The 15391-nt window shown below is 40.9% G+C and overlaps 1 protein-coding gene across 3 annotated transcripts in view; it reads left to right on the forward strand.

The window, feature by feature from the left end:
* DLG1 (discs large MAGUK scaffold protein 1) overlaps positions 1–15391 on the forward strand; it is a 390639-nt gene that overhangs the window by 162489 nt on the left and 212759 nt on the right. For all 3 annotated transcript variants that reach the window (XM_065410859.1, XM_065410860.1, XM_065410861.1), the window contains exon 5: positions 14554–14652. In XM_065410859.1, the coding sequence (XP_065266931.1) occupies positions 14554–14652 (99 nt within the window). The remainder of the gene's footprint in view (positions 1–14553; positions 14653–15391) is intronic.

The raw sequence follows: 15391 nt of genomic DNA on the forward strand, positions 1-15391 counted from the left end.
GTACTAAGCCCTTCCATAGATCAACTCAAATCTTCTTCACTGTGGCTGACAGGATGAAAGGCCTTCCACTGTCTTCTCAAAGGCTTTCGTTTGGATCACCACCTGCATCCGTACTTGCTACAAGTTGGCGCAGATTGTACCTCCACCGATAGCGATGGCCCATTTGACCAGAGCTCAGACATCGTCGGCAGCCTTCCTGGCGCAAGTCCCTATCCAGGACAACTGCAGGGCTGCAACGTGGTCATCGGTGCACACCTTCAGGACCCATAGAGATGCAATCTACAGGTCCATAAACTTCTACCCGCTTCTGGAGATACTGCTTGGGAGTCACCTAACATGGAATGGACATGAGCAAGCACTCGAAGAAGAAGAAAAAAGGGTTACTACACTTCCATAACTTGTTCTTCGAGATGTGTTGTTCATGTCCATTCCGTGATCTGCCCTCCTTCCCCTCTGTCAGAGTTCTGGCAAGAAGGAACTGAGGGATGGGGGAGCCAGAGGCACCTCTTATACTGGCACATACGCGCACCACTCCAGAGGGCGCCAGAGCTGGTACTCTACGGATACCACTGAGGGAAAAAAATCCGTCATCGGTATATGTGGCGAGCACACACACCTAACATGGAATGGACATGAGCAACACATCTCAAAGAACAACAATTATGAAAGGCTAGTAACCGTTTTTTCATTTCTCCTCATGCTCCCACTCAACTGTGTTATAGATTTCATCCATTGCCTGGTCCAGCCACAGAGCAATATGGAGGTTTTTACCCTAACAGATTTCAAAATATGGAAGCACTGACACCACCTCTTCCAGCTGTCTGCCAAACTCCCTTCCAGGCTGAAGGATCCATTTGGTTTTTAAATTATTAAATTTTTGCCAAATATATATTTACATTTGATACCACAATAAAGATGTGACTTGCTGGAGTTCTGGTAAGAGGCTGTTCTTTTATTTCCTGGGCCCTGCCGGTAACATGGCTCAATGTTACAAAAAGTTATATATTGTAGTTACCGCATAGCTTGGGTTACTATTACAGACTTCAGTGGCTAGTGTTACAGTTGCAAATGCTGATCTTCCTGGAGAGAATGGGTGGCAGATATAACTACCACCCACTCCAGACCGTCGAACAGATAAAGGTCCCAAATGTTTATCTGAATTGTGTCATGTTTAGTCTTCACTGGGAAATATGTGCAAAGTCCTCAAAACTAGGCCAGATCACTGAAACAGCTAAGGGGTTCTCAAACTGGGGGTCGGGACCCCTCGGGGTCGCGAGGTTATACATGAGGGGTCGCGAGTTGTCAGCCTCCTCCAACCCAAATCCCTCTTTGCTTCCAGCATTTATAATGGTGTTAAATATATAAAAATTTGTTTTTAATTTATAAAGGGGGGCGGTCACACTCAGAGGCTTGCTATTTGAAAGACGTCACCAGTACAAAAGTTTGAGAACCACTGAGCTAACATCTTATGGCACGCTAGCAGATAGTTCAAAGAAAAGACATGGTAGTGCAAGGTCACTGCTTAGATGAATAAAGCATACAATGAATATGAACAATAAAACATCAGCTACCTCTAACCCTTTTTACATTAGGAAAATACTACTATGATTCATAACGGCTATCATTTTAAGTTTTTTCCATTTAACAAATATTTTATTTAAAATTGAGTGGGGAAAAAACATAGTTTTTGGTTTTGTTCAAATTAATTGATAGTACCAATATTTGGGCTTAATCTTTGACATCTACTACAAAGCCAACAAGGGGGAACCAAGAATGTGACTCTTTTTGTGGAGTCTCATTACAATATTAGCTTTCATTTTAAAAAATAGAAGTTAATAACTTTAAATTGCCTTTTTTTGTATTTTTAATACCAGATACTTTTTAAAATGAACTGCCTGATTAAATACTAAATTGATGGTAACTTAAAAGACCAAAATACTGTAAAGATCTTCAGTGGATAGTGGCTCCGTTTTGTGCTAGTGCTTTGTTGCTATATTGACCTGTCAATTCATATACAATGTTAGCATGGTCGGGCCCACTCCTGGTTCCACAGTAATTTTACCCATGTGATATGTCACACTGAAGTCAATGAAACTAGTCACATTTGCGTAGGTTGGGCCCCTACAGTTTAAAAAAAAGGGCATGAGCTTGTCTAATGTGGAATTTTAGATCGAAGATGACTGGAAAAAGGCTCATGTAGTGCCCATCTTTAAAAAAGGGAAGTACAGGCCAGTCAGCCTCACCTCAGTCCCTGGAAAAATCATGGAGCAGGTCCTCAAGGAATCAATTCTGAAGCACTTAGAGGAGAGGAAAGTGATCAGGAACAGTCAGCATGGCTTCACCAAGGGCAAGTCATGCCTGACTAACCTAATTGCCTTCTATGACAAGATAACTGACTCTGTGGATGAGGGGAAAGCAGTGGATGTGTTATTCCTTGACTTTAGCAAAGCTTTTGATACCGTCTCCCACAGTATTCTTGCCACCAAGTTAAAGAAGTATGGTCTGGATGAATGGACTATAAGGTGGATAGAAAGCTGGCTAGATCGTCGGGCTCAACGGGTAGTGATCAACGGCTCCATGTCTAGTTGGCAGCCGGTTTCAAGTGGAGTGCCCCAGGGGTCGGTCTTGTTCAATATCTTCATTAATGATCTGGAGGATGGCGTGGACTGCACTCTCAGCAAGTTTGCAGATGACACTAAACTGGGAGGAGTGGTAGATATGCTGGAGGGCAGGGATAGGATACAGAGGGACCTAGACAAATTAGAGGATTGGGCCAAAAGAAACCTGATGAGGTCCAACAAGGACAAGTGCAGAGTCCTGCACTTAGGACGGAAGAATCCCATGCACTGTTACAGACTAAGGAACAAATGGCTAGGAAGCAGTTCTGCAGAAAAGGACCTAGGGGTTACAGTGGACGAGAAGCTGGATAGGAGTCAACAGTGTGCCCTTGTTGCCAAGAAGGCTAACAGCATTTTGGGCTGTATAAGGAGGGGCATTGCCAGCAGATCAAGGGACGTGATCGTTCCCCTCTATTCGACATTGGTGAAGCCTCATCTGGAGTACTGTGTCCAGTTTTGGGCCCCACACTACAAGAAGGATGTGGAAAAATTGGAAAGAGTCCAGCAGAGGACAACAAAAATGATTAGGGAGCTGGAGCACATGACTTATGAGGAGAGGCTGAGGGAACTGGGATTGTTTAGTCTGCAGAAGAGATGAATGAGTGGGGGATTTGATAGCTGCTTTCAACTACCTGAAAGGGGGTTCCAAAGAGGATGGATCTAGACTGTTCTCAGTGGTACCTGATGACAGAACAAGGAGTAATGGTCTCAAGTTGCAGTTGGGGAGGTTTAGGTTGGATATTAGGAAAAACTTTTTCACTCAGAGGGTGGTGAAGCACTGGAATGGGTTACCTAGGGAGGTGGTGGAATCTCCTTCCTTAGAGGTTTTTAAGGTCAGGCTTGACATAGCCCTGGCTGGGATGATTTAGTTGGAAATTGGTCCTGCTTTGAGCAGGGGGTTGGACTAGATGACCTCCTGAGGTCCCTTCCAACCCTGATATTCTATGATTCTGTGATTCTATGAAGTATCCCTTTTTTGACTCTGTGATTCAGCATTGCGTCAGTGATACGTTGTGCAGCTCTTGATTACTTACACTTTCAGTAGAAGATTAGACATGGCAGCTCTATGATAATTAGAGGAGTAGCTGTCAGTTCCTTTTTGGATCTTAATATCCAAACCATTATAACTGTGGAGACTATTTCACACTGAATCTCAAGCAGTTTATGCACAGTTCATAAAATTCTTCTGTGGTTAAAAGTGCCTAAATATTCACAATCCTATTAGTTAAATGCCTAATAAAATGAAATACAACCACACCTTTTTAATGTTTTGACTTGATAAACTGTAATGTCTCTCCATATTTATCACAATACAGAAAAAATAATCCTAAGTGTATGAGCATATACTTTGCTTGTGTTCCATAAGCAGGTGTTTTTATAGGCTGATGGTTTAAAGGGACACTGCCAACTTTAAAATCACACTTGTCTGAAAATATTTTTTTTTCAAATAACTCCTAGGATTACTAAAATTGTGATGAGAGAAAATGAAACATTATTTGTGTTTTATTTCAGTTTATGTTCATTTGCCAGCACTTTATAGAGTTAATTTGACTGTTTCCCTTGTACAGTACATTCCTCCTATTATTTGCGTGGAATTTTCATGCCGCAATAGCAGGGGGCCAAACACTTAAAAATGTGATTGTAAAATTATTAAAATTGGAGTGGTGAATTCAGGCCAGGTACTACCTTTAACTCAGTTTTTTTTAAACTGACCAGAGTTCAAACATTTAACAAAGTAAATTAAAGGGAAGCAAATTTTGTAGAGATTTTTGGGATACAATGTAAAGACGTTTAGGGGAGGAATAAATTTGTCTCAAAATGATAACTTTCTGCTTTATATAGACCTGTGGAAATGTCAGAAGACCTTTGCCATCTACTCAATAATCCATGCACATCATTGATTATTTATGCTTTCCAAAGGGACCGTTATGTTTAGAGCTTAATGATGCTCTTTAAATAGAGCAAGCGAGTGTGCACACATGCGTAGTACTTGTTAAAATAGCATTTTGCTCTTTGTTTTCCTATCGGATAACTCACAAAATGAAAATAGTATTTTGAAACCTTTCTAGAATAAGCATACATCACTTTTTTAAAATACAACATTAATTTTCTGAAAAGGCTTGCGTGGATTACCTGTCTGATGACCACTTACTCTCATGGCCACAAAGGTGATGCTCCAGATGGCTGTGAAATGGGAACCACCAGGCTTGCTGATTTTACAAGGAACCCCAGGATGGAAATGCCTCAGAGTGTCCATCTTACACGGCCACAGCATCCTTTCCAGCATCAGCAGCAGGCACTGGGTGTTCATAAGTCTTTTAGTTCAGCAACATTGCCTGTGTCCTCAAAACACAGAGGCAAGTTCACAAACCTACGTGATAGTGTAAAAAAGAGTCCTACAAAAAGCACAGCCAAAGTGAAAGCTAGTAGTGGCTGGTGGTCTGATGGATTGTGGCCTAACAGTTCCTTAGAAAAGGTATGTATTTTAAAGTAGCAGATGTTTTTAGATACGAAGAGTGGTGTTTTTTCCTTAGCAAATTATTTTATGCCTTCAGAAAAGAAATGAAGCTACACAGTGTATAATGGGCATTTTGTACGAACTGTAGAAAAAGTTAATATACTTGTTTTCTCTAGTCTTATCCTTAATATTGCCTTCAAATTTCCATTTACTGCATGTTTCATTTGAATTCCATTTTGAGACACTGAAGAAGGCATATTTCCAGGTTTTAGGTGTCATGCTGTTATGGAATTTTGCTGATCATTATTTGTCCCATAAGGGATAAATTTGCACTTTGTTTTCCACAAAGCATTTTGTTTGAAGGTGGAGGGAAGCTGAATTCCTTTTGCAGTGGAGTTCATCCCACACTTGTACTGTAGCAGTGCTGTAATATGCCCTGTTTTAATTCATTTTTTTGGGATGCGCACACAGTACTTTTTGTAGTTTTCAGTTCAACTGCTACTTTGTTCTTTTTTGTTGGGGATGGGGAAAGGAGGGTGTTCTTGTTTGGCTAAATTCTTGGTCTTTAATGGAAAACTCTGGAGCACTTATTACATTGGCCTCACCAGTTAATGTATTGATTATTTCTGTTTTAAATAACCTATTTATAAAGCAAATCACATGGAATACTTTATTTTAAATGGTTCGATTTTGGTTACAAAAATTAGATAAGCCTATTCCAATGCAAAATCCCTATGCATTTACCTGAAAATAATTAGGTTGTTTATCTTAATGTTTCAACATGCATAACTTCATTATCGAACAAAACTCCCTTTAATGCAAATTTCTAAGATAGCATAAAAAAATTTACACTAGATGAAGTACACTAGTAGTATAAAATGTGGTAATACATATTTCTGTATAAAACAATGTATATTATATAGAAATTGTACCAAATTATAATATATAATATGCAAATGTAATTCAAAATATTATATAAACCCCCTACTGATGGTGTAGGTAAGGTTGTGTTGCATCCATTTAAAGCAGGGTTTAAATGCCTTAATTAAAAGAGAAAATTCATATAAACTATTTTTAAATGAAGAATTTTTTAATGGGAGACACATAAGTTTTCAAAATCCATGTAGTATTTTCAAAATTCTTACACATTTCAAAATGCTATTCTTGTATTCTAAAAATGCAATTTTTTTCTTTTAAATTTACCAGGGATTCCATAAAATTTTAGGCTTCTATACTATCATAATGCCACCAGTTAAAAATATTTATATTTCATACAGTGGTATATCAAAAGCCACAATAGGAGAATTTGTGGGGAAACAATGCAAGTTTATACAAAGTTTTTAGGCCTATTATGTCTTGCGTGCCTGTTCCACCAACTCATTTAAACTTTTGTTGTCTTTTAAAAATATAAATTCCCACACAATCTTTGTGAATGTAGTTCGTTATTTATCATTTCAGTTTCAATATTGATTATTATGAACTGACAACTATGAAAGCTATGTCCTTCATGTGAAACTAATGAAGTTTAGTATTTCTTTACAAAAAGACACAAATTGATGTGCTCTTCTACAAGGCCTGATATCTCTATCTATCTAATAGGATTTGTTGATAGGTACTGTATGTATCTCAGAGACCTTTCTACCACATTGTGGCCTCACATCAGTTGATCCTGGAAACATTCTGTAACAGCAGTGGGTGTTGGTGAGGATGGTTTCAGCACACTGTTACAACCACTGTTAGGAAGTCTCAACACTTTCATACTGCTTTAGCTGTACATAGAAGACTGAGTTGCAGTTTTGTTTTTTAAATAAATAAGACTGAGTCTTATTAGGCAGTAGTTTGCATAGTTGCTAAGGTTTGCTTAGCTTTATCACACTTTATGCAAATCAGTGGGATAATTTGCATATTTGAAGATAATTTGAAAATAACCATAAACTTCTGTTTTTAGAAATTTGTGTGGGTTCAGTACTGGTGAAAGGAATTGGGTCGACACTAATGACAAGTCACTGTTTATTTTTTTCCTCAATGGATTTCCCCTTGAGTAGCAGGAGGAGTTATGGCAAGGCAGAATCTCATTCCTTGCATACTTCAGATTGTGTGCGCAGTGCAGTATTTTGTTTAGGATCTTTTTTACACTACACCACACCCACACACACTCACATTCCTGTATGTGTGTTAGAGAAGACAAGGTCACAAAAATTCACTTGCACTTAGAGTGGGAGGTGGTGAAGTTTATGGTGGGCCTTCATTCCTGGGTGATCTTAGTTCCTGGGGGGAGCTCCTTTCAGAGCCCCTTAGAAAGCTGTGTCTCCTACATAGATGAGCTTTAACCTAACTATAGAAAGTTCATTGTACCAGAGGAGAGAAGTGGTCAACACCAATCTTCATTCTGGTGCTTTTGTTCCTAGGCCAAAACCATTGAGCACCTTGAAGATTAGGACTGGGACCTCAAACTTGATTCAGTGTTCCATGGGAAGCCAATGTAGGGAGTGCAGGACAGATTTGACGTGTCTGTGATAGCCAGTGGTGCTGAGGAGATGTGGTGTAGCATTCAGTACCAGTTGGAGTTTCCTAGCTGAACGCTTCATACTCCAGCTAAGAGATGATCCCAGGTATTTGCCTCAGGCTCAAAGTTTTGGAGCACTTCAGCAAAAATGGTTCAACCATTTCCAAGAACAAGATTAGGGGAAAATATATTGTTTTGCCCATATTAACAAATTGGTTGTAAACTGGTCCTCCATGCTTTGGAGCAGGGACTTGAAATTGGCAGGAGGAAAGGTCATCCTGGTGCGAGGAAAGTGCTCTTTGCTGTCCCTGTGAAAATTTGACCAATTTATAAGCCTTTGAAAAATCTCAGTTCACATGTGCTCACTAGAATCTAAAGCCTCTGAAGATTCTGTCTGCACTGAGCATACTCCAGTTCAGGGCTCTAGGGACTGAGCAGGACTTTCCCTGGAATTTGCTGTTCCTAACTGCTGTGGGCCACTATTGGCTCAGGCACAGAAACGGAAAGCAGGGAGGCTGTCTCCTATACTCTCAGTGCCCTCCTAGTACCCAGGCATCTTATTCCTATTATTCTGGGGAATAAGTTGGACCAAAGGGCCTGAGGGCTGGGGGAGAAGACGACTGGGACTGAGAGCTGGTAGATTGTAGGGGTAGAGAGAACCTGAGAGTAGGAGGGTGGTAGATTGGGGTGGACTGGGTCAGGGAGCCAGGAAAGAAATGGAGGGGGGGAACACATGAGGTGGATGGGAGGTGGAGACGGGGACAAAGATCCTGGTGATGCAGGAGAGGATGATTAGGAGCCAGTGATGGGGGTTTGTCTTACACAGGACAAGGGGCCAGAGGGAGAACTGGGACTTGTTGGTCAAGGAGACCAGGATGAGGAGCCGGGGTGGGCTGGCACTTTATGTGGGAGGAGCAACAGCTGTAAGCTGACTGGAGTAAGCATGTAACTTCAGTGGGAAGACCGATTGGATCTGGGGGGGTGGGGGGGCAAAGAGAACACTGAGACTAGCTGTAAAAGGTGGACGGGAGGGAAGAGAGAGAAACTGAAAGAGAGAGAGGGCCTGGAAAGGAAACTGGGCTAAGGATCCAGGGGGATGGTGTGCTGGAGCTCAGCCAGTGGGTGGGAGTGGGGTATTGGGAAGACAGGATGAGAAGCTGGGAATGGCTGGGCAACAAGACTGAAGGTGGAGAGGAGAGTAGGAGTCTGGGGAAGGACACCTGGGGCCAGTGTCAGAGAGTGGGGGAGACGTTGGAGAAGGGAAGGGAAGCCTAGGAGCCGATGGGAGAAAGGACAACAAATCGACAGATCTTCATGGGAATGACAGTCTACTGCTGCTGTCGTTTAGTCCAGTGGTTCTCAACCAGGGGTACGCATACCCCTGGGGGTACGCAGAGGTCTTCCAGGGGGTATTCAACTAATCGAGATCAGAGTTTCTGAACCTGGAGGTTGCAACCCTCAGGGGGGGTCACAGGACGGGTTTAGGATGGTCACAAGTGCAGGGTCGGCATTAGGGAGTGGCAAGCATGGCAGTTGCCCGGGGCCCCACAAAGCTAAGTTACATGCTTCAGCCCCGGGCTCTGGGACTCAGGTTTCAGACAAGGGCCACGAGTGAAAAACAGGCCCAAGTATCACATTATAATGTAACGCTGTCCTCGGGAGCCAAAAAATCGTACCGCGTTATAGGTGCAATCGCGTTATATCGAACTTGCTTTGATCCGCCGGAGTGTGCTGTGAAACTTTTGTATTTTTATGTCTGATTTTGTAAGCAAGTAGTTTTAAAGTGAGGTGAAACATGGGGTATGCAAGACAAATCAGACTCCTGAAATGGATACAGTAGTCTGGAATGGTTGAGAACCACTGGTTTACTCCTTTAGCTCAAGTGGCAGAGATCTAAAGGCTCTAACCCTGCTGATGAACCATTTGGATGTCAATACAATGCCACAGGATCGAATTTTAATTTTCAGTTTGCATTTTTAAAAACCTAGGAAATCACAAACAAAAAACTATTAAAAATGAATGAGACAGTTTTAATTATGTAATTTCCTAACTTTTGAGGATTTATTTTGCAACCTTAATGTTCTTTTAGTGTAGCTCTTACTGTATAATACAAATAGGTCAAATTGGGGTTAAAAAGGGTTGTTGTCTTTGCATTCCAAAATGAGTCAAATGACATGCAAGTGAGGTTGGTTGAAGAGTTGACCAGAGATTTGTATACATGAGGCTACAGTATATGTAACTTCTCAAGCTAGTTAACTAGATCAACATTATCTATGGTAACATATGTCTCTCTAAGACCTGCTGATAACTGGAGTTCTGTTATATTGTACATGTATTTGTCTTTTGTTACTTTTGGATACATCTGTGTACCATCAACTTTCTAGAGGCATCTCCTTTCTACAGTTAAAAATGTAATATTTAGAAAATTGTGAGGCTGTATATTTAAAGCTGTAAGGATATTCTGATACCTTTGAGAGAGAAATTTATTAGTAATCCCTTAAAATGTTAAACCATTGTTTTCTAATATTAAAAGAATTTAATATTTGAAGTGTTACTGAAATGCCTTTTCTTACAGTATAAATGTGCAGAAATGTATTTAAAATATATCATGCATAATTTTGAAATCTTCTTGTTCTATTTGATCATTCTTTTAAATGGTTTAAAATTTTTGCTGTTTGTTGTATTTTTGCGCTTAAATTTAGTTGGAATATCAAGTTTTGATATACACTAAGTCTTAATTTTGTTCTGCTATTATGCAGATCAGTATTTTAATGGATGTTGCCTGTAGTTCATATTATTTACTGCTTGGTGGTAGAACAGTATTTTAAATTATGTGCCTTTAAAAATTATTTAACTCCATTAAATTTTAGCACAGAATGGGGTTCCTAAATTGTCTTAGCACTTATCTACAAATGTTGTTCCTTTGATTTAATTAAATCAATTCCTAAACTGATATAATTAAACCTGAGTAACCCATCAAGAGTTCTGTCAACATAAAGGTGTTTATACATGTATATTTTCTTTTATTACAGACACCTTTATACTAGGCCTGTTCGATTAATCACAGTTAACTCACGCGATTAACTCAAAAAATTAATCACAGTCGCACTGTTAAGCAGTAGAATACCAACTGAAATTTATTAGATATTTTTGGATATTTTTCTGCATTTTCAAATATATTGATTTCTATTACAACACAGAATAGAAAGTGTACAGTGTTCAGTTTATATTATTTTTATTACAAATATTTGCACTATAAAAATGATAAAAGAAATAGTATTTTTAAATTCACCTCATACAAGTACTGTAGTGTAATCTCTTTATCGCGAAAGTCTGTAGATGTTGATTTTTTTTGTTACATAACTGCACTCAAAAACAAACAATGTAAAACTTTAGAGCCTACAAGTCCACTCAGTCCTACTTCTTGTTCAGCCAATCGCTAAGACAAACAAGTTTGTTTACATTTACGGGAGATACTACTACTTATTTACAATGTCATCTGAAAGTGAGAACAGGCGTTCACATGGCACTTTTGTAGTCAGCGTTGCAAGGTATTTACATGCCAGATATGCTAAACATTTGTATGTCCCTTCATGCTTCGGCTGCCATTTCAGAAGACATGCTTCCATGCTGATGATGCTCGTTAAAATAAAATGAGTTAATTAAATTTGTGTCTGAATTCCTTGGGGGGGGGGGGGAGGAATTGTATGTTTCCTGTTCTGTTTAACTGCATTTTGCCATATAGTTCATATTATAGCAGTCTCGGATGATGACCCAGCACATGTTCGTTTTAAGAACACTTTCACAGCAGCTTTGATAAAGCACAAAGAAGGTAGCAATGTGAGATTTCTAAAAACAGCTACAGCACTCGACACAAGGTTTAAGAATCTGAAGTGCCATCCAAAATCTGAGAGGGACGTGGTGTGGAGTATGCTTGCAGAAGTCTTATAAGAGCAACACTCCAATACGGAAACTACAGAACCCGAACCATCAAAAAAGAGAATCAACCTTCTGGCATCTGACTCAGATGATGAAAATGTACATGCGTCAGTCTGCTCTGTTTTGGATCGTTATCGAGCAGAACTCATCATCAGCATGTCCTCTGGAATGGTGGTTGAAGCATGAAGGGACATATGAATCTTTAGCGCATCTGGCACGTAAATATCTTGCGACACTGGCTACAACAGTGTCATGTGAACGCCCCTTCTCACTTTCTGATGACATTGTAAACAAGACATGGGCAGCATTATCTCCTGCAAATTGTAATCAAACTTGTTTGAGTGATTGGCTGAAGTAGGACTGAGTGGACTTGTAGGCTCTAAAGTTTTATATTGTTTTATTTTTGAATGCAGTTATTTTCTTGTATATAATTCTACATTTGTAAGTTCAACTTTCATGTTAGAGATTGCACTACAGTACTTGTATTAGGTGAATTGAAACATACTATTTTTTGTTTTTTACAGTGTAAATAATTGTTATAAAAATAAATATAAAGTGAGCACTGTACACTTTGTATTCTGTTATAATTGAAATCAATATATTTGAAAATGTAGAAAACATCTAAAGTTTTAAATAAATGGTATTCTATTATTGTTTAATAGCACGATTAATCATGATTAATTTTTTTAATCACTTGACAGCCCTACTTTATAGTGGTAGAACTGAATCCACACAAGGGAGTTGCACCAATTTAACTAAGTCAATTTTTCTTCCAGTTTCATTAAATCAGTGCAGAACATGTATTCCAGACCTTACTATTTTTCTTTCGGAAGTACCCAGAAACTACATTAGTTGTTCACTTTGCCAGTTGTTTCACTTCAGTTACCCTTTATGCTGTAGATAACATATGATGTGTCGTGGTGTGGATCTAATGCCAACTGAAGTCAGTTGAAGTCTTTCCATTCACTCCAGTGGGCTTTCGAGCAGGCCCTTCCTGATCCTGGGAAGTTAGTGACAATCAGGGCCGGCTCTAGGCACCAGCAAAGCAAGCAGGTGCTTGGGGCGGCAAATTTGCAGGGGCGCAAGAAATCCAGCATGAGAGCTGAGAACCAACAGGGAGCCCTGGGAGCTGTAGTTCCTTGGTTAGCTCCCTGCCTATAGAGCCAGCCCTGGAGCAGGGAAAGAACTAAATTTCCCAGCATTTCCTCGGCCGCAATTAACAGGAAAGGGAGGGGGAAGGAGTGTAGAACTGAAACCTCATGCTGCAGCTTGCTGTAAATGGTAGGGACAGAGCCAGCTCTAGGTTTTTTGCCGCCCCCCACCTCAGCCCTGGGCTCCCCCTGCACCCCTGTGTTGCCCCAGCCCTGGACTCTCCCTCGCCCACACCCCCTGCTGCCCCAGCTCTGGCCCCCACCTGCACCCCCCTGCTGCCCCAGCCCTGGGCTCTCCCCCCACCCGCACCCCCTGCCTCCCCAGCCCTGGCCACCACCCACACCCCCTGCCGCCCCAGCCCTGGGCTCTCCCCCCACCCGCACCCCCTGCCGCCCCAGCCCTGGGCTCTCCCCCCACCCGCACCTCCTGCTGCCCCAGCCCTGGGCTCTTCCTCCACCCGTATCTCCTGCCGCCCCAGACCTGGGCTCTTCCTCCACCCGCATCTCCTGCCGCCCCAGCCTTGGGCTCTTCTCCCCCCCCCTGCACCCGCACTCCCTGCCGCCCCAGCTCTGGCCCCCACCTGCACCTCCTGCCACCCCAGCCCTGGGCTCTTCCCCCACCCGCATCTCCTGCCACCCCAGCCCTGGGCTCTTCTCCCCCCCCCCCGCACCCGCACTCCCTGCTGCCCCAGCTCTGGCCCCCACCTGCACCTCCTGCTGCCCCAGCCTGGGCTCTTCCCCCCCCCCCCCCCGCACCTCCTGCCACCCCAGCCCTGGGCTCTCCCCCAAAGAAAGAATTGGGTGGACTAAATGGACATTACACCTCTCTATCTGAAGCCTAGCAAGCCAGGTACGTGGATCCCACTAGAATTTAAAATGAAAAGTAAGGGAGGGGAGGCTCTACTAGACTGGGCAGCTTTAGATACAGTACCAGGCACGTAGGAGGATTTACACTTCTGAGCCATGGAAGCAGAAATTGACTTTTCTTTTCCAGTTTTAGCTAATATTCAGAAAGGGAATCCAGCACCTGCCTTCCAGATTTGAACACCCTCAAAATTCAGGAGTGCTCAAGCTCAATTTGGGCAGCTGTTACTTCATTTCTCTCAAATCAAATATACTGATCCACTGTAACTTGCTGTAGGAAAAAGTAGAATAAATTGAGCAAGAAATGCTTCCCAGTGGTTATTAGGACTGGAATTGCTATTTTCAACAGCCATTGCTTTTTTTTTTATTATTTATTATTATTATTTTTAAGTTTTAGTTTTATTTGTTTAAAAGGAAGACAGTGATATTGCATTGGCAAATTCCCCATAGAAACAAAGAATGGAACAAAAGAATAATAAAGGCACCTCAACTTTTCCTCATTTATGTAGGACAGTCTTATAATATGCATCCAGATAGCCTTCAATCACACAAGCTGAAAATTGTTCCACTTTACTGCAGTTCTGTAACCATATGGGAACCAATCCTGTCTGTGTTCTGTGCACATCCAAAATTCCTGCTGAATGACCCGCCCTGGGAGCGAGTTACCAGTGACCCAGGGCTGGGGCGGCAGGAGGGTGCAGTGTGTGTGGGGGGGGGAGCCAAAATTTTTTTTGCTTGGGGCAGCAAAAAACCTAGAGTCGGCCCTGATGACAATAGATGTTGTGAGCACTCAGTTTGGAGCCCTGTGTTTGTAGGTACTGTATAGTGGAATGCACTATGTATTGTAAGATAACATCTTTATGTACTTAAGAGTCTATTGTTTAAAGATATCACCTTTTATTGTTAAATGTTTTTAACATCTAAATTCATTTAAATATGACTGTCTCCTCAATTTGTCTTGTTTGTGTTTTTCTACTTTGTATCACTTTCTTGACCTTTTTTATTGATGATTTTTAGCCAACAGAAGCTGTTCCTCCCTCTTCTCCCATTCTCCCTGTGATCCCTGTCCCGCCAGTCCCTGCTGAGACCACTGTCATCCCATCCTCTACATCGCAGGTTTTTATTGTCTTTTTTTCACATTTTTTTATTTATTTTTATAGCTGTTCTTTTAAATAACATTTTCCCATTGTTGCAGTCAGGTTTGTTCCATGAATTATAAAGTGAATAAATTATTAATCCATATACAGTGTAAAGGAAGTACAGCAGTTTGTGCTTAAAGTTGTAAATGTAGGAACACCTTTCTTTTTAAAATCTGTTATTTTGTAACTCTATGAGAGTGCCCTTTCTGAGGTATCCTTTAGACGATTCAAGATTAAGGTTAAGGATGTATCATGGAAGTAAATTCATTGGAAATAAAATTTAGTATCACAAAATGATCATTGTGTTTAAAATCATATGCAGCACTATAGAAGTGTGTAAGAAATGTTTGAAGATTGTTGGATGTGGGAGTGACCCTACAGAGTTTGCATAATCAATTGTTTCAGTGCAAGTTACATGTAGAATTAAATACTCTGACAATAACTTCTAAAAAGTTCTCAACATATTAAGTGATACTGCAGTCTAATGGAAAATTTACACCATTAGAAGTAAATTTGAAGTAAAGTGGGAACTTCTAATTCTGACAAAAATAGAAAAAGGGAAAAATACCTATAATTGAATAATATTTCTGGGCTTTGAAAAACATGTGGCTTTCAATCAACTTAACTATAAATCAGTTAAGTTACTATGAAATACTAAGGACTAGATAGGCGACATTATTCTAAGAACAGGTTTCAGAGTAGCAGCCGTGTTAGTC

This window comes from Emys orbicularis, chromosome 9, assembly GCF_028017835.1.
Source record: "Emys orbicularis isolate rEmyOrb1 chromosome 9, rEmyOrb1.hap1, whole genome shotgun sequence".
Classification (NCBI taxonomy): Eukaryota; Metazoa; Chordata; order Testudines; family Emydidae; genus Emys; species Emys orbicularis.